At 33.4% G+C, this 20,169-nt stretch overlaps 1 protein-coding gene across 4 annotated transcripts; it reads right to left on the reverse strand.

Moving 5' to 3' along the window:
- Positions 1–551: 551 nt before the first annotated feature.
- LOC126821873 (mitochondrial peptide methionine sulfoxide reductase) lies at positions 552–18,507 on the reverse strand. Of its 4 annotated transcripts, none has more exons than XM_050550452.2 (5): positions 18,466–18,507; positions 8,580–8,710; positions 7,987–8,147; positions 6,296–6,424; positions 552–5,639 (listed from the first exon to the last, which is right to left on the reverse strand). In XM_050550452.2, coding segments are annotated over exons 1-5 (744 nt in total). In that variant the 5' UTR covers positions 18,468–18,507; the 3' UTR covers positions 552–5,318. The 4 variants fall into 4 exon arrangements, with proteins under 4 accessions (XP_050406409.1, XP_050406411.1, XP_050406407.1 ...); XM_050550454.2 differs by lacking the exon at positions 18,466–18,507 and adding an exon at positions 18,347–18,448; XM_050550450.2 differs by lacking the exon at positions 18,466–18,507 and adding an exon at positions 18,089–18,260.
- Positions 18,508–20,169: the final 1,662 nt, after the last annotated feature.

Below are 20,169 nucleotides of genomic sequence, written 5' to 3' on the forward strand. Positions count from 1 at the left end.
TAAATTTGGATGTATTATTATTATTGTATGAATCCATACAGATTGTAGATATATAAAAAATGAAAAACAATAAATAAACATGTTTGTTGTTATTTTATAGAAGCATTACAAGGAATGTGCTGTCTGCTCGAAATGTTTTCCCTTGCATTACACCTAAGGGGCCCCTGGCTGGTAAAATCACTGGATCAACAGTCATTGCATCCCCAGTAAAAAGGCGGCATATTCTGGTCATTGTCTATCACATATAAACGCAATAGAATAGACATTTTTCGTCTGATTTTAAAACAACTTTGTTGAAATGTCTAGAGTTATTGTCCTTTTCTAAGCCATGTTAGATTTGAGTGTTTTTGTGTTATGGCCTCTGATTGGACAACACTATTGTTCACATGTCTGTGGTAAAGAGGGATAATGTATGTATAAGTTCAAGAATTTCTAACTAATCTAGCAACGGCTAGATGTAAAACTCGCTTTCGTTGCTTCAGGAACATGCCCTACTACATGTACCTGGAGCTATACACAATATAACAAGGTGACACAGAATACAATTTCTGATTGAACAAGATTCTATTTATTATATAATCTAAACACAAAGAAATAAAAACATTGGACAACAATATCACATATATTGCATATTGATTATAATAATTAATATAGGCTAATAAAAACATTGATTTATATATCTTTTCCAAAATACAAAATGCCCAGATCTAACTCAAGACATGTTCAAATTAATTTCTGCAAAGACAACCATATAATTTACCTGTAATTATAATTAAGAGGTAAATGACACACCTGAGAAAGGTAAACAATGATAGCTGATCTATGGCATTTGTCAGGCCTATAAAAGATAAAAAACCTCAGTATTTGTTATGTATTAAAGTCAATGTTCAGTAGTTTGTGTGCAAAAATCTTATGGATTGCAAGTTTTATTCTTGTGACAATAGTATGTCCTTAATGCGCTTGTTGCGTGTGTGCACAAGTTGGTTAGAAGGAATATTGTTTGCTTATGTCATTATTTTCTAAAATATTATCAACCAAAAATAAAGAGTTAATCACGCCACTAACCCCTGGGTTTATCCATGGGGCAGACACCTACTCAAATTATCTGCCCTTGATGACTGTCCTATTTTTATCATCCAATCAAAAAATCGTTAAATACAAAGGAAGTTGACGATGCGATGTAACTCTCATCTTGTTACAACAAACAAGCTGCCATATTGTTGTGAACGCAAGTGAAGAGGCTAAGACTGGTTTGTAAACAGTTTTTTGATTGGGTAGATAATTTGAATACATCAATACCCCATGAATGAAACCAGGGTATAGAGGAGTAAAATGGAATGAGACCACTGGGGATGCAGAGGTTGGGAACCTCCAGGTTGGTAAGCCAATATTTTGCTCACTGAGCCACCGCAGCCCAAAGAAACCCAAAAGTTGGGCAATTGACCTTTGTGACATACAATGGTGAAATGGAAATGACTGTCCAGTTAGTGACCAGATTCCACCACATCCCCCATTAAAAACATTAAAGAGGCACTAGGGCTTCGCCAGACTTCATAACTTGGTAATTTGGACATGATTTGACTCAGTTTGACTATGCAGAATATGACACAACTCTGCCATGTCATAACTGATATAAAGACATTTTAATGTTCTACTGACAAGGAGTACCAATTGTTTTAGTAGGCCTACTTCTTAATGCTTGTGAAAAATACCTTACTCTAAGTCAGTACTTGGATTTCAAGTATTTTAAATGTAATTTGCCTCTTTACCAACAATTTCAATTATTTTAAATGTAATTTGCCTCTTTACCAACAATTTCAATCATAAAGCAATTCTTGCTTTACATCCATTAGCAAGCCCACCCAATTCATTGTTATTTCTCAGGTGTCCAATGTACTGAAATGGAATTGATGAAAAACATTAAAGGGCATATGGCTCTATTCTTTGGAACTCTAAAATAGATAAAAATGAATCAAAAAGCAAATATTAATGTAATATGAATGTATTTAAACTAATTTACATTCAGTTTTTAACATTTTTATGTTAATTTCTAAAAAGTTATGAGCAGTCCAAATTGTGCCACTTGTGTCTGGTTAGTACAGTCTACAAGTATATCTCTTTTGTGTCGTTAGTAGTTCAGCCATTTTCAAATTAAATCTGCATTGACTTGTGGGATATTTCAAAATGTTCACTGTGTCTTAAAAATTGGTTACCGGTATCCCATACTTTCAAGGTAAGATAACAACATCAATATTGATTGAAATTGACCAATATTTATTTCCAATACATTTTTTTAATTTCGAAGATTATGAATTTAGAGCTATACACCCTTTAAATCAAATATATATATACTAACTTAGTACTTATTTACCCCTGTGTTATCAATAAAAAAAATAAATTCAAAAATTATAAAAAAATTTCTCAAACCTGATACCAGTATTTGTTTTGAACTATTTTGTATTGGAATGAGGTAGAAACTAGCCTAGATGAGAATTCAGGCATAATAAAAAAAATTAATAATAATGCATTGAAAAATGCTAATAATCTAATACACAACAGTTACTTATGCCAATAAGATTTCAATAACTTAATTCTAATAGTTATTTATGTTTTTTCTAACTAAAGGAAAGTTGTATAAGTACTTAACGTCATTTTATTACAGGTTTCTACCACAGGACCTTCAGTTTTTTCTAACCAGAGGTGAAAGATAAAAATCTAATAAGTATAATGTTTCTAGTACAACATTAATGGACGAAATTTAAAATCTTTGAGCTGTAATGAGCATTATGAAATTGGCTTTTTTTTAAAATATTAAATTGTATTTATAAATCACTTGTCTCATGACCTTCAACATTTTTTGATAAATCAATGTACTGTTAATGGAAATTTATTTTTTCTAAACACAATTTTAGACACAAAATCATTTTTAAAAAGATTGAGCATTAAAAAATCTACATACAACTCCTTATAGTCAAATATAATATAGAAATCTATACATAAAATCTATATCTCTTATATGGAAAAAATAAAATTCCCTTCAGAGGGTTCTGTGTTTTGCCCACCAATAATATTTTTTAAGTGTGAGATTGATACACATTTATTTCTAATAATCGTTGTATGATCTACTTGATATGATTTTCCATTTCTTTCAAAATCTAAAAACTTACATTATGTTTATTAAACAGCTAATTATTTTATTCCAAATTTTCAGAACGAATTGATATTGCACCAGTAGTATTATGACTTCTCTACAACATTACATATAATACACTATGCTTAATAATATCCAAAAATATATGGTCTACTCTAAATGGCATTTTACTCTAAACTATTGCAGTACCGTATTATAAAAAGCTTTATGATAGATGGTTGAGACTTAATACCTATCAGTAAATAACAGAGAATGGAATGGGGTACCTCGTTCTCATTACAATAGATATGTCTGCAATGAAAGGGGCAGATTATGCTTCTTTAAATTCCAAGTGACAAGGGTTCTATGTTATGCGTCTGGCTGGATAATAGTTCTTTTATTTCTGTTAGAAACAATGGCTGCCGAACAAGAAAACTTTGATGGTGCATCGATTTCAGCAACAAAGAAAATACACATTCATATCCATCCTAACATAATGCTGTATTTACTCTTGGGCCTAGAATCTAGGCTGTTTATGCTTTTATTAGTTTTAATAATCGAGATAATGAATCATCGTTCAAGCATAATTATTTGAATTATCACGATAAATGATCTCATCACAATAATCCAAGATATCATGATTATTCATCCTGGAATAATCAGGATTAATCAGGATTATTTTTGTATGTAGGCCTATCGTTGCATCCTTATCCTACAGAACACCTATACCAACTGGTATAGCAGATACTAAGTTCCAAACATGTTAACAATTATCATGATAAATACATCCTATATCAATATCTACATCTGTTATCATAATACCATATTTAACTTAATAAAATGCACAAGCTCTGATGAATGTACATTCACCCTTTCACCACTCGATAAATTTTACCATCATGTGTTTGTTATTCGCTCCTTGGAACGTTTCTTAATTTAATTACCTTAAACTGGTCCTGTACAAATATGTATAATACTCACTTAATGCTTATTCAAGTAATGATTTTTTAAATTTGATTGCATGATGATGGGTACTAAAGAGATCTCTTCCAAATGCAATCCATTTCAGATCTTTAATGGACAGCTTTCTTTAAAAATACCATAAGGAAAACTGATCATAACTAGTCTATGGAAATACTAGTATCTCATGATACTGTACTAATTTGATTGGTTTATGTCAGTGAAAAGGCTCAATTTCCTTAGCAAAGATTTGCAGTAGCAATAGAGGTTTGCCTTCTCTTAGTAATATAAATCAACCATTGGCATAAGTTCGACCAAATCTGGACAGTAAATCCCACTACTATACAAACATTACAGTCCATACTTAAACAGTAGCTCTATTAATAATATATGTAAGGACAGTATACTGGTGTATTGAGATACTAGTAGGCACAAAAGAAATGAATGTCTGAATGACATTGTGTTATTGAGACCAATCTTCATGTAGAAAGATAGACTAAGATAAGTTGAATGAAAGAAGTCTGTATCAGATCTTGACCTAATTCACACAAAAGCAAATTATTTCTGCATAAAGATTAATGAATGTTTTATGGAGAATTGATAAAAAATATTGTAGTTTTATCTCTATGTTTTTTTTTCTGACCAAAAACATTTAATGAACACTGCAATAATAGTAGAAAATTATATCAAGCATTATAACATTTTATTTCTTAAATATATATTTACCAAAGCCTACATTTAGGCTAATATTTAATAATGGCTGGAGCGCTGCATTATAATTAAACCCAATAATCATACTTTAGGCACATCACCGAAACGGAAGAGCTATATTGCTTATTTCATCGACATTCAAATGTCATAATCCATTTAAAATGACATTTTTCTTCGTTCATTTTAACATTTTGATTAAATTTACAAACAATTTTGAAAGTGATGTTTCTGAAATTTTACTATGTTAAACCCATAGCTTCTAATTAAAAGCTTTGGATTCACAAACAAATGCAAGGCTTAGCAATGGACTGCTAGTTAAGTACAGTGGAATGAGACAAAGTTGGTTTTGAACAGACTTACCTCCCTTTGTCTCACCGCACACTTTATGTTTTAAATATTTTAAGGCTTGTATTTGAATTGATAATAATTAATTACACTACAACTTCTAATAATCTACGATACTAATTTATGACACCTTTCCGAGACTTTTTCTGTTCAATTCTTATAACTTTGATAATCACAATTCATTCTTTGCCTTTTTGAAAAGTCCGACTGGACACGACACTCCAGTTCCAGACAAGCCACAATATCCGTCGGGATTTTTATGTAAATATTGTTGATGATAATCTTCCGCATAGTAAAATTCTCCTGCTGGTTTTATTTCTGTCGTAATTTGTGGGTAACCTTTCTGAGTAATGAGGTCTTGATAAACTTTTTTGGAGCTCAAAGCCTGGTCCAATTGATCCTGGCTGTAATAATATAGGGCAGAGCGATACTGTGTTCCCATATCATTACCTTGACGATTTCCCTGAGATGGGTTATGATTTTCCCAAAATATCTGAAAAACAAATGTAAAAAAAATCAACTTGATGCTCATAATCAAGCCATAATGTTGTCGCGGCCATAGCAGCTAATTCCGTAGTAACTAATATGTGCAGGCCTTCTTGATTTAACATGTTTATTGAACTATAATTTCGATTCCCCCTCATGGCCTTATTCCAATTTCCAGAAATGAAATGGGATTTAATATCTTACTATTCTACACCAACCGGGTAAATGAAGTCGGCGGAGCACAGAAATTGATCATGGACTGTGTGGAAGCAAATGTCAAAATGAAATGAAATCGGTTTCAGTCCTACTGTTCTGCTCTGACTGGGCTAATGAAGACATGGGAGTTACGGTTTACTCTTCCAAATGCCAAGGGATCTTTTACGTGCTAGGCCAATATATTCACCGGACCTTGTTTTTTCCATCCCATCCGAATGACTAGACAGCTGTCCTTGTTAGGTCCTCTGTCCTGCACCACTGACAACTGTCAAGGGGAAACCACGCTGGAAAATTTTGATGAACTGTCTCGGCTAATATCGGGAGTGAACCCGCGTCCTCCAGACTAGCAGTCCAGTGTCTTACTCACTTAGCCACAGTGGCTCCAGAAGTGAATGTCAAAGCAATCAGTTTATAATCTCAAGACATTTAAACATGAATGATACAAACCTTTAAAAGATCTAAATATGTGATCTGTGTAGGATTGTAGACCACTCGTACAACTTCTGTATGACCTGTTTTACCACTACACACTTCTTTATAATTTGGGTTGACGGTATAACCTCCTGAATAGCCTACCTATAAATAACATACATACAGGCATGACAACATTTATATCAATTATTATATACTCTTCAAAAAAGTAGGGGATATTCAGAAACAATAGAAAACTACGGAAATGCACTGCTATTTTTATTAGAGGTAACCAGTGTATGTTAATAACAGGTCAATTGCCTACACATGAACATAAACAGTTCATATGGGTGGCTTATCTGACGGCCCCATTTCACTCGCAAAGAGATACACCGTCAAAAGTGAAAATGGATGTTTTTGATTTTTGTCTTAATAATGAGTAATTGCTCCACCAATCCTCAGACGTTCAGCAATTCGTCGTGGCGTGCTCCTAATCAACCGTCTAATCTTAATTTGGGGTAATCTGACCCACTCCTCTTGCAATGCCACAGCCAATTCTTGCAGTGTTGTCGGTTGACGTTGACGAACACGTCTCCCGATCAAATTAAACTTAACACACTAAAGCAAATATACGCTAAACAGTAAATCTTATGCAAGAACCGATAGGAATGCTAACATGGATAGATAAACCAGCACGTGGCAGTTTTCATCAACCTATCCTTGAAGTGTCAAATTTGACAATGAACCCCTCCCACGTGTATGGCGCTATTGCGTGTCACATGTGCAGCTCAGTGGTTCTGTTGGGGCGATAAGTTCTTCATCTGTGAACAAACTCTCAAAGCATGTCAAATGTCCATGACTATTTATCATATCGCAACCTGCATAGGTATTTGCATTTCAATATCCCCTACTTTTTTTGAAGAGTATATATAACCATTAGTAATATCTCAATTAGATCATGCTAATGGTCTCCTAGCCGGTGCTCTAATATATTCACTTAATCGGCTACAGGTTGCCAGGCTTGACAAGAACTCCAAAGACAGATTACATTACTAAAAAGCCAGTTTACTTGAGTATCTGTGAAACCTAAGACAGATTACAAAATCTGCACAACTGTCTGTCAGGCTTTGTTTTTAGACAATGTGTTTTGTGTCTATAAGCAATCTAGACTTAAATCATCTATAGATTCAAAATTACTGTGTGTCCAAAATATTTCAATGTGGTTAAAAACAAAGTCAAGTATATCAAAAAAACATCTTTTATAGGATCTGTAAAAAGTGTAAAAACTTATTCCCTCAGAAAACACATCTACACCAATGAAATTGTGTTCTATGAGGAATAAATGAAATGAGGTTTAACGTCCTACTGTTCTGCTCCAACTGGGCTAATGAAGACGTGCATACGCCATACAGTGTGCTATGAGGGATATTTTGCCCGGACAGCGGCATTACAGCCTACTCTTATATCAAATTCCAACTGTCAAGGGACCTTTTATGTGCACAGGACCTCAGTTTTTCGTCCCATCCCTATAAGGAATAAACGTTAGATGCTATAAAAGATGATACCCATGACTTTGTTTTTAACCACTACTGCTATAAGTGTTACTGTATCAAGTTTATTATGACTTGGATCCCACCAAAGTTTATGTTCTTCAAATGGTTTGGATTCCTCTCTCTCTATTTTTATTTGGATTCATATATTTCAATCTGGGCACATAAAATGATTACCTGTGTGGAGAACACTCCATTCTGTTGCCAAAATTTTCTCTCAGCTCCCCAGAAACATCCCATTCCAAACATGGCCATTTTTAATCCATCAGGGAATGGTGGCATTGTGGGATTCCTGTTTACAACATGTTTCTTCGAGACAACAATGGGTTCACTTCGTCCTAAAAATAGGCCATCAAAAATTGTAAAAAATATCTTTTTTATCCATCTATACTTGTAATATTGTAGATTTTATTCACCCATACTTATCAATTACATCCTTTACAAGTACTTATAGGTGTTTGTATATATGTATACAAAATATATATGATATGTAAAACATATTATTTACTAAACGCAGTTGTGAAGTAACAGGGGGAGCCATATTCTGCAAAATTAAATTTGTTTTCCTAAAATGTTTGCAATCATAAATATATTTTATAAAGACCTAAATTCTTTGGAAAATGCATAATGAAACACATTTATTTTTGCATCAATATTGTCACTCTTTCCGCCACAGACTGAATGTATGAATTACGTCTTTAGTATTTATTCTATGTTGTGAGTGTGACTGTTATCTTCAATGAGCTAAGATGGCCTCCACACTTTCTTACCGGGCAATGCTTGAGATTTATCAACCATTGACATTTTTGATTCCATATCACCCATACAAAAAAAAAGTGCTGTAGGTTGAATTTTGATGAGTTGGGCCACCAACACCAGTCTTGTTGCTCGATTAATTATCCTGAAAAATATGCCAAACAAAATTATCAGTCATATACTGGTATTTAAATATTCCAAATCAAAGTCATATTCATATATATTAAAGGCTGTACTCTGATTTCTCTGTAACCCAAGATCAAAAAGTTATGTGTGATTGATTCAGTACATAGATCACTATTATACACAGAACTCATTTATGCGTGTACATACATGTTGATCACCATTATACAAGTACACATATCTCCAATGTACAAGTACACATATCTCTATTATACAAGTACACAGATAGATCAACATTATACAATTACACAGGTGGATCACCAGTACACAGATTACCATTATACAAGTACATGTACACATATCATTATTAAACAAATATGCAGATTGATCACCAGTATACAAATACACACATTGATCACAGGTATACAAGTACATGTACACATTTATCACCAGTATACAAATACACATCACCATTATACAGGTACACAGTAAACAAGTATACAGATGGCTCACCAGTATACAAGTACACAGAACATCATTATACAAGTACACATATCACCAGTAAATAAGTGCACAGGTTTGATCCAGGAGATTTTAGTGAGAAACTAATGAATAAAGGCATGTTATAGGTCCCTCTTACTAAAAGATTTTTAAAATGAAATCGAACCCTTTTTTGTCTAGGCCTTCTTATTTTCATTTGTTTTTAACACCCTTTTCCTTATACCCATCTCCCTTAATTACCATTTCAAAATTGTTCCAAATGTGTGTACATATACAGACATAAAAACGGACCAACATAATCCAACTGACATTGACTTACAAAATATAATACCAACTAATCAACACAAATTACCGTCAGACAGTCTTCAAATTTATGTGTACATGTAACTGAAGACCAAAATTAATTACCACTGAATCCCAAATTTGTTAGGTTCTTCATCTTACACTTTCTGATCAAAAAATGTTCATTTAAATTCCTATAATTCCCTAAAGGCAGAAAATATCTAAGATTCATATAGCAGATTTATAATCTAATTTTCACATCAACATTACAGAACAATTCCAAGTAAATTCCAGTAATTTCACCGCAATAATTAAGCAAACATAAATAATAAATAAACAAGTTACCAAAACATCTAAAATAATATAAATAAATTTGATAAAATTACCACTGGTGTAGTCAAGTCTTGGATCCAGTAGAGTAATCAATCAAGATGAAAGTTTAAGTTCAAATAAATTCCAGTTATTTTATCTTGAATGAGAATCATGAAGATAGAAACTGTTTTAACCTTCAACAACTAATTATCTTCTTTAACAGTTTCATCAAATTCTAATTAATCCCTAATTAACAAAAACTTCTATCACAGAGTACAAAATGATCAAATTACTGTACTTTTGTAAATAAACACCCCTTTTAAACATCCTTCATAGTCTACTGTTCAATGTTTAAAGATGCATTATGTAAGACGAAGCAATAAATTGGTCTATTGCTGGTCTTTATTCTGGTTTCAAATGGTTGAAAGTAAGACCATTAAGCAACTTAAAATAAAGACACTCGCACATGCTTTGCAATGAAATATGTCATGTGGGTCCAAAATTTCAACTAAATAATGTACGCTTGGCACATTGCCTGTACCATTATTTGAAATAATGGTATGCCAACATCAAAGGATGACATCACATCTGTATTTTAAAAGCTATTATTTAGACATTCATACACATGATAAGCCTATAATTAACTCTCTAGATCATTGCATGGACGTGATTTACATAGATTAGAACTTCCGCGAGATTTAAAATTTTAACTATAAAATGGAAGACTTAGTATCGATTCTCAAGTATCATTGCTACTATAATAAACAATCTATGCTACATCTTCAAACAGTCATAACTTTGAATGAAATTTTAAATATATTAATTGAACCTGCATGCCTTTTATTCTCTTCGTTGCGTTTATTGAGTACAGTACAGTAATTGATATATTTGTTGTAAAAATAACTCATTTCCACATGGAGATGTACAAGGTGTATTTTATTACAGAACATTTCCTAATTTAGAATTTCTTTCATTATAACATCGACTAGTTCCACAGAATAAATACATCTATATGTGCACATATAGAATGACATTAACTACTTCAAATACAGACGACATACAAGAATAACTAAGTAATTCCTCCACTTAAGGCATGTAAACATCCCTAATTTTCAAAATCCAATGATAGAATAATCTCAAGGCAGTGGTCCGCAGGTAATTCTCACTCGGCCCAAGCCATTTTTAATGGCTAAATTCAGTTTCATGTAGTAATAATATATCGGGACTAACACATGGTTCAATTTTATTTCAATAAAATTTTTTAGCAATGTGAGGAAAACTGGAGGACCTGTGAAAATCCACAACGTTCGACAGTTGACACTATTCCCTGTCATGTACAAGCGGGGAATCGAAATCATGGCACTTTACTCAATGACAGACTTAATGATTTAAAGCACAAATGTTAACCCATAAGGCCATCCCACCCAATTGTTAGAGATTAAGTAATTGCATATATTGAATCAAAGTATTAGTACACTAAATTATCTATTCAATAAATATACAATACCAAACATACTATGCAAAGAAATGATGTACTGTATACCAGGAACAATCTGCTGGTAAAATTAATAACTGCCTTTCTGGAGAACTAACTGTAACCTACCTGAAGCCCTGGGGGTCGATATAACCTTAACCAGTCTCTCAGGGGCGGATCCAAGAATTTTTGCAGGAGGGGGTTTGCCAGCCTCTTGTTAAGGAAATTTGACAGTTGACAATGCATGATGCCATCATCGTCTCTAAATTACGTAGGCATACAAACACATTGAGCTTTTTAAAGAGAGAAATCCAACACCCTGTTTGATGTCAATTTTTATAATGAATTAATAGGATCACACTGTGATTCAATTTCATTGATGCAAAGCATTAATTGTGATATCACACATGTCTATATCATTATTTTGTGCTTTGAATGTCAATCCCATCCCACCATCTGATGACAATGGATAAAGCACACGACCGTTACACTTTTATCATAAAGTGTTGTTTTACAATTTTTTTTATGTAGCTGAGCAGGGTGGGGTTTGGCACCACCAAAGCCCCCTCTGGATCCACCCCTGGTCTCTGTGATAAAAAAATAATGTCCATACAGTAGACCTTGAAACACTACCTTTCAAGTTGCAACGCCCAAATAAAAAAGTTAATTGGGTCCATTCACTTGTCTATAAAAGAATGCTGTGGAAGTCCATGTTTTACGTATCTGTAATATCACCCTAGGTAGAAGTTGATGTTAAGCCCTATGTCAAGTCAGATCCATGCTTTATGCACTTTCATGTGATTCATATGATATTGAAAATATAATTATTTCTATTCTTGTTATATATCATGTTTTACAGGCGTGTGTCTGATTATAAAATCAATAAAGAATCACTGTTAATGGACCTGTTCGACCACAGCTATAGCATAAGACTGTAGAACCTTTTGCCTGGAGAACTGGACATATGAATGTATTAACTAACATTCTTTATTAAATATTTCATATTCGTCAATAATACATGTAGGACTATTTAATCATTTCATTTTATGTTTTATTTTTTTATTTTCTTTGAGGCCACCTTACATCATTAACGTCATTGGTATAAAATTAAATTTGGCTTTCAAAGAGCACCAGTTAATGGGTTCTAGGACAATTTGTCCCCAGACAAACCGTCCCCGCAGACTATTTGTCTCCGGTCAATTCATATCAGGACTATTAGTCCCATTGGGTCCCTTAGGACTATCCGGCCCCAGACAATTCATCCCCATGGACAATTTGTCCCCAGACAATTCGTCCCCTAGGACAGTTTGTCCCTAAACAACAATAATGGTAGTTCCATTATCAAAAACTGAATTAATCTTTACTTTTTATCCTAAATCTCAGTTTTGATGCTAGTTTTACATCGTTTTACATTTAGTATTAAATCTAGGCCTTAACTCAATGGTTCTGAATTTTTTTTTCGGGCTAATTGATATGCATGTAGTAATCAGCTATGATCAGTGACACCTTTTGTGAGTTAGAGAATCCATTTATCCCTTCACTATGGGTATTGTCCAGTTTTAATACTGCACTTGACTTATAATAAATATGCATTATTGTGCATGATAAAACAATGTAGAACAGACATCAGTTAGTTTCAACTTCTTCAATTTCTATAGAATTAGCTCTTGATCATAATTAGGGAACTAATAGACCTAGGCATGATCTGTCCACGGACAAATTGTCCTTGGGGGCAAATTATCCAGGGACGAATAGTCCTAGGGGACGAAATATCCGGGGATGAATTATCCTTGGGGATGAATTATCCAGGGACAAATAGTCCTAAGAATGAATAGTGCTAGGGGACGAATTATCCAGGGATGAACAGTCCTAGGGAACGAATTGTTCTGGAAAGAGTTGTCAGGGGACAAGTTGTTCGGGGACGAACTGTCTCGTACCCGGCAACAATACTACCACCAACCCAGTATTTGACAGACATAATAAAAAAGATGCATTTGTGTTTGTTGATGGTGTTCCTTATCCAAGACATGCGGATATTCTAAATGAAGCATTTCGCTGCCAGCCCCCACCACCTGAAAATCCTGTTGTTGCTACTGTGCAATATAGTCTAATGAAAATCTTGAACTTCCAACAACAATGTGCTGCTCAGCAGCTCAATGATATCCACTCTGCATATTCACTTCACAGATTTATACCATAGTGGGGCTTAATATACTTGCAAGGTAATGCCCCTCGATTCAGATATCAAAGAAGTTTAATTCTTTGTGTATTAAAAAATATGCACGACAGAAATAGTGTTAGCTACATATATATTTGAACTTCCAAAACAAATGGAAAGTGGCATCAAAATAAACCTAAACCTTCAGCTGTCATTACACACAACTAATTAATGTAATTTATCACCCAATAACACATTCTACAATAGATATCGCTTGTGTGATATATTTCATAATCTACTGAGCGATCGGAGATATCACTTTAAATGGAATAAAAGCCTATACTAAAAAAAAAAAGAAGTATATGATTGCATGATACATAAAATCTTCTACTTGTCTTTTTTGACATAAAAAAATATCAACATTCATCGATAAAGTAAAAAAACAAACTTGGAAAAGCCTCATTTATTTTACATTATCGACTTGTGTTAATATTTTAAGATATCAAAAAAGTCTCGTAGGAGATTCTCTATATCTTTCCTAAAAATGAGACATGTCATCAGGGCTTTCCATGAGATGGGGCGATTACTTGCATGCATGCTAAACTCGCAGAAACTTGTTTTTGCAAGAGTAGATAGTTTCTCGAGCAACGCTCAGCGGACATTATTTACCAAACTGCTTTTGAGTTATTGTTTATACCAAACAGCCGCTGTAAAACTGAAGGGTTGTTAATTCTTTGATTGTCAGTACACCTTTCACTTGGCACAACAGATAGTAATATAGTATCTTTAATTTCAAGTGTGTTTCATATAAACTTTTGGCAGATTGGTTTAATAATACTGTCAGGGGATTTTAAGTGCAGTATTTGGTGAAATAATATCTGAAGTTTGTTTGGAGAATTTCTTTAAACATCCATTTTGATTCTCATTTGAAAAAAAAATTCCAACCTCCACTGATATTAAACATATGTTAAGATTGATAAGATTTCAATATTTGCTAATGTCTGAGGAATTCCTGATAATGAGATTGATTAAAATACAAATAATTCACTATGTACATAAACTGGGGTTATGGGTACAACGTAAACATTGTCAAACAATATGGCGGCAATATGCCGACTATTATATTTAATATTAGTTATTAAAGTCCTGATGCACCATTGGCATTTGTCGCTAAAATATCTAAATTCTCACAGCTTAATCCATGTTAATATGTACTCAGAATGATTATTTAACATTAATTAAGAAATCTAAATACCAACGCTAGATAATGTTCTGGCTTGGTTTCAATCAGATTTAAAGGAGCTAAATCGCTAATACTTGGGACCTAGAAATTGACCCAAATGGGTCGCAACGCATATAATAATGTAATCTGATTGTATATAAACTGATTTACATTCAATTGTTTCCGTTTTGACTCTAAATTCAAATCAGTTATGTCCAGCGAAATAAGGCATGTGTCTCAACCCTATAGCAATTTCTAGCGTCTGGTTATTCCAGTCTATTCAGCAGGCTCTCCAGTTGAATATGTCTAGCCTCGTTCTTTCTGGTCACTTGTTGCAAATGACACTAAAACGCACTATGGTACACAATTCGCATTTTCAACGTGTAAGACTTTGGATGATATTGAGTTAGAGACTTAGCTACTTTAAAACAGGCCTATCATTACATTTTCATGGACAACCAAATTACGGCAGTCTCTTATTGCATAGGGAGCAACATAAGTGTAGATTGATGAAACTTCAATTCCACATATCTTTGTAAATACTGAACGGAATTGAAATATTTTTTGGACTGATATTCCTATTACAGATTCATTGTTCACAATATTGTAGTTTGAAAATGAATCCTATTGCTTAAAATGGCGCATTGGGACTTTAAGCAATCTAACAGAATAAAAAGTCACTTCACATCTCAAGATGTCTGGACAAAAATTGAAATTCAATTAATTATAACTCAAATATTTTCAATGATGATAAAAGATGTCTGGACAAAAATCAAAATCCAATTAATTATAACTCAATTATTTCCAATGATAATTAAAAATCAAATTACTTTAGAAAACTCAACTGCATTGACAACATTTCATACATAGTTTCAACACTGTACAAATGGAAGAGTTAAAGATACATTATGTAAGATTTAGATAAAGAGCTAGCCATTCTTGCTATCTATAATAGTTTGAAAATAGATAATGTAAAATGAATAATTTGAAAATTGCATTCAAATTACTCTACTGCGAGCGAAGATATTAGCACTGGAAGGTTTGACAAGACGTGTGCAATAATTTCAACTACTATACTGGTTGTTCGAAGCTAAGTCTCGGTCCAATTGTTCCATATTTTGTATATATATCTTCATTGCACTATGGTTGTCATTATTTGCTTGATAAAGACGGGAGAACCCTCGTCGAAACGTTGCTAAATAAACTCTTCAAGTAACTTGTATTCCATATAATTGTGTCATGTGTTATTCTCATCCAGTTACTAAATGCCACTTAAACAATTCAATCAAAATATGATTGAACTGTTCTAATCTATTTAATATCGGAAATCCGATACCATCGAGAGTTGATTATGGCCTGGATAAGTTAATTAATGTCTAATTAATAATTTAGAAAACATTTCAGGCCTAAAGAAAGACCTGCAATAGGCAGATTTAGCTCTTGCATAATGTATGTTTAATATAAAGAAAGAGCAAGAAAATAAATGTAATTAATTTTATAATGTAATGTTCTAAATAACTTGAGACACAGTTAATTTTTAAAAAATTCTAAGTAATGACTGACTTGGTGCATATCATTTTATTGAAATGAATGGAATGGGATTTAATGTCTCATCAACACAATAGTTCTATGAGACTAACATATCGTAATATTCATTTCTATGGATATGTATACAATGAAAGGAGTGAGAATTGTTACTGGAGATTAGCATTTCCACCCACTCTTTTACAAATTTCAACTATCGAGGGTTCTTTTACGTACACACCAATGTGTACACAGTAGATCTCAGTTTACTGTCCCATCTGAACAACTAGGGACAAACGTCAACCCTGACGAGTGCAAAATCGTGATGGCTCTTCCTTACTTGAGAGGTCATTAGTAACCAATAAAAACAGTACATCCTCTAATGTCTACAGCTGTTTTTATTAGAGGTAACCATTGTATGTTAATAACAGGCCAATTGCCTACACATGAACATAAACAGTTCATATGGGCGGCTTATCTGACGGCCCCATTTCACTCGCAAAGATATACATACACCTTCAAAAGTGAAAATGGACGTTTTTGATTTTTGTCTTAATAATGAGTAATTGCTCCACCAATCCTCAGACATTCAGCAATTCGTCGTGGCATGCTCCTAATCAACCGTCCAATCACAATTTGGGGCAATCTGACCCATTCCTCTTGCAGTGCCACGGCCAATTCTTGCAGTGTTGTCAGTTGACATTGATGAACACATCTCCCGATCAAATTAAACGTAACACACTAAAGCAAAGATACACTAAACAGGTAAATCTAATGCAAGAACCGATAGGAAAGCAACCATGGATAGGATAAACCAGCACGCGGCAGTTTTCATCAACCCTTCCTTGAAGTGTCAAATTTGACAATAAACCCCTCACACAAGTATGGCGCTGTTGCGTGTCGCATGTGCAGCTCAGTGGTTCAGTTGGGGCGATAAGTTCTTCATCTGTGAACATACTCTCAAAGCATGTCAAATGTCCATGCGACTATTTATCATATCACAACCTGCATAGGTATTTGCATTTCAATATCCCCTACCTTTTTTTAAGAGTATATTTTCAAATTAGCCAAGTTAATTTGAATTGCTTTTTTTTTATCCACCTGATGTCAAATGTCCATGACTATTTATCATATCACAACCTGCATAGGTATTTGCATTTCAATATCCCCTACCTTTTTTTAAGAGTATATTTTCAAATTAGCCAAGTTAATTTGAATTGCTTTTTTTTATCCACCTGATTAAATTGATATCTATGATATATAAATATTCATTACTGGTCAAATAAATTTCTGTTTACACATGTACATGTAATTTATATGCAAGCTATGTTGAATAACCCACAACACTGCCATACAGAAATATAAACCACTGATATAAATGTATTTAAATGTTTTATGATAAACTCTGGTATATAAATGTTATATATATATATGATATACCTGGTTAGATAACACATGGTTTGTGCTTATAAAACAGGTCATAAATAGTGTACATTAATCTTACTGTATAGATACACAATATATATACACCCCTACCTGTTTTATAACTTTATAAATAGACAAAATATCTTCTACAATATTAAACTTTGCACACCGCAGCACGCTAACACCATAATTTTAAAGCACTTCCTCATGTAGCTTAATTTGATTCAGCCTATAAATATACACTTTCTTTGAGAAGGTTCAAAGATAAGATTCTAAATATACTTTCCTTTATTAGTTTACTTATATTACCATACCCGAGAAAATATTTTTGGCTTATTATCGTGTATCAACAGCTGTTGAATCTAACCTCCAGTTTGGGTATAAAATATAATGGCTAAAATATGTGACATTGAATAACATTATTTCATTATCAAAAACATAATGTAAATGATGTCCTTAATTATTTTAAAATGTTAAAATAATAATATGTAGATCTACATACATGGTCAAGTCAATTAAAACCATTTTTACTCCTATAATATTCTAACGGATTACTGTCTGACAACCAGTTTGCTGGCAGGAAATAGAATATATGGTTAAACGTGCACATTGTCATGTAATCGAAACCATGTGTACATTTCACACAGTAAAATAGTTTAAATTACATAGATAAGATAGATAAATAAATAAATATATAAAAATATTGGTTTTTGACATGTCACGCGATAGAAGTGTCAACCGTGTATAAATTATAACTTACGCTTTTACTGACTAAACGCTTTGCACAAAAAAATAAATTTTCCCGCAAGTTGATCTTTAAGATGTATTTATATTAAATAAACTCTAACTCCGTCAAATAAACATTATACATGTACTTACATAACAAAAATATACTCGCCTTCTTTTATATCCGGTCACCACAACGAGGCAGCATAAACATAAGGTTTATTTTTAGTAACACGGAGACCTCCAGGGATTGGCATTAATGATCGTTCCTGTCATGATCTAGGAAGTGGTATTGGAATTCATCCAGAAGCATGCTATCGATCAGCTATGACGTTCTTATTTTAGAACAGCAAAGCTAACTTCAGTGTATTATCCCTTTAATTAGTTTCACGCATGGAGGTGTATCAATATATATACACCTTGATGGGTTCACGCACCGTTATTCAATGTTTTGACAGTTCACTGGGTTAGTAGGTCACCGGTTCACTAGATCATTAAAACTCTACACGCGTAACAGTTTTTTATTTGGCAACTTTAAATTCAATAACTAAATAATTTGAATATACACAATTATTTTTTTTTTGGGGGGGGGGGGCAAATGCGCTGCGTCATACTGGAATTGTGTCAACTGACATAGTTTCGGTTCCCAGGTTGTACGTGACAAGGAGTAAGGTCGCCTGTCCAACCGCGTCCTCCCACTGCTAAAGGCCCCTACGCGCAAGCATTGAAAGAAAATTGAACTGTTTGTCCCGAAATGACCTGTGTTTGTGTCGAGTGGACGTAAACCCATTTCTCTCTCTCACACAATTATTTGCCAACCTTTTTTTTTTACAATATTGTAGTTTTGATTTCGGTGGGACAAATGGTAAATTTTAATTGTAATAATTAAGTATAGTGTTTTAATACTTGACTGTAGTTATTAAGCATTCTGTAACCTACCATGCTTAACAGTTTAACCTACAGTTATTCAACAAACTATTTGTTTACCTCGTGGAAGACATCTAAATTCTGAGGACATTAAAGTGAAAATATTAATGTTAGTATCAAAGAAATATGTTTGGTCAGATTTGTTGCCTCCTTGTTGCACTTTTTCACAATGGAGAGAGAGAGAGAAATGGGGTTTAACGTCCTCTCCACACAAACTAGGTCATTTCGGGACTAACACACGGTTCATTTTTATTTCAATAATTCGCTTGCGCGTAGGGGTCTTTAGCAGTGGGAGGAAACCGGAGGACCCGGAGAAAACCCACGAGGTTGGATTTTTCACAATGGAAGTTTTTATGTTGTCAACGCCAAAAATTACCTCTATCATTGGAAAATTATTGAGCACCCTTGCTTGACCAACAAAAAAACTGGGAATAGGCGGTTAGGACTATGATTTATATTCACTCAGCAATAGTAGTTAGATAAAAAATTAGTCCGAACTAGTGTACATCCTTGAATCCCGTGGAGCTGGGAATACTTGTATTTTATTGACCTTTGAAATAAATAGGGTTAAAATATTACATCCACCTGTCTCCTCTAACAAAGGTAATTTTATTTTCGACAAGTATTAATTTAAACTGCCAGGAGACTTTCATAAGGTGAATTTATTTTCTGACCAGTTTAAAGGTACATGTATTATCCATTGGGTATAAAGATTCTGTCATGCATGTTTCATAAAACATCCCCACTTTCAATTTTATAATACCGATAATATAAACAGTCAAGCAATTAATGTCACAATGTGACTTTTTGGTCAGTGGCGATAATAATACACATTTCTGATCTTCCAACAAAACCAACCAAAGTACAGAGTACTTGCCCCTTGCATATAAATTAGTAGTATCATTAAACAACTACACATCTATAATTACT

The sequence above is a fragment of the Patella vulgata genome, chromosome 5 (genome assembly GCF_932274485.2).
Source record: "Patella vulgata chromosome 5, xgPatVulg1.2, whole genome shotgun sequence".
Taxonomy (NCBI): Eukaryota; Metazoa; Mollusca; class Gastropoda; family Patellidae; genus Patella; species Patella vulgata.